General features: G+C 35.2%; 1 protein-coding gene across 1 annotated transcript in view; it reads left to right on the top strand.

Moving 5' to 3' along the window:
* Positions 1–240: 240 nt before the first annotated feature.
* The window catches only part of LOC110453350 (angiopoietin-related protein 7-like), a 15,289-nt gene continuing 14,709 nt past the window's right edge, over positions 241–820 (top strand). The window contains exon 1 of the mRNA XM_021502266.1: positions 241–379. Coding sequence (XP_021357941.1) covers positions 253–379 — 127 coding nt within the window. The 5' untranslated portion in view covers positions 241–252. The remainder of the gene's footprint in view (positions 380–820) is intronic.

The following is an 820-nucleotide window of genomic DNA, read 5'->3' on the forward strand; positions in this document are numbered from 1 at the left end:
CTGTATTGCTCCCTTGGAAGTTCCCGAACCGCGAAAACTTTCAGAAAATGAAACTGCAAAAAAATCAACTTGTACAGTATAAAGTTACTGAAACAAAAAACAAACTTTTAAATTTCAGTAGGAACAGTATTAGGACTAAACCAGATTCAACATACTTGGAAACAGCGAAAAGTTCTACCATGTGAAGTACCAAAGACAGGTGGAATGGAATTCACGGCGAATACGTCAATACAATGTCTGTCAAAGGTACAGATGCTAAATGGATCCGTGGCTTCGTATAACGAGACTTCAGGAGTTTGCTCTAAGCATGACGTATCAACATATACCAATTCAGGAGGTGTGTATAAATTAGAAGAGGATACAGCCGGAAGCTCAACTGGTAAATATTAATTATGTTTCACGATCATAAATGCTGAAAGTAGAGGAGTTATAGATCAATTTGTTGGCTGATAACGCTGTCTGAATGTAACATCTAATGTCATACGTAAATTTCGAAATTCACTGACATTTCTACAAGAACAAATTCTTTCAATTTTGGAAGTGATAATCTTTTCTTGTATATATTTTAATTTTGATTTTTAATAGCTAAAGGGTTACCGCTTAAAGTTGTACAATATCTAGCATTCGATTTCTTGATAAAAATATGCGTGTATGGAAAACAGAATACAGTTAATGAAGAAAAAAAGGTCTTGAGGAATGTAGCAACATTCTAGTTTTTCCCAATACCCAGGTGTTTTTTCCAAACGAAAGCAGATTAAAACCCTTTGGTACCAATACAAACACCCCAGCCATTTAAAAAAGGGAAATATGGGGGGTGGGG

This window comes from Mizuhopecten yessoensis, unplaced genomic scaffold, assembly GCF_002113885.1.
Source record: "Mizuhopecten yessoensis strain PY_sf001 unplaced genomic scaffold, ASM211388v2 scaffold7283, whole genome shotgun sequence".
Classification (NCBI taxonomy): domain Eukaryota; kingdom Metazoa; phylum Mollusca; class Bivalvia; order Pectinida; family Pectinidae; genus Mizuhopecten; species Mizuhopecten yessoensis.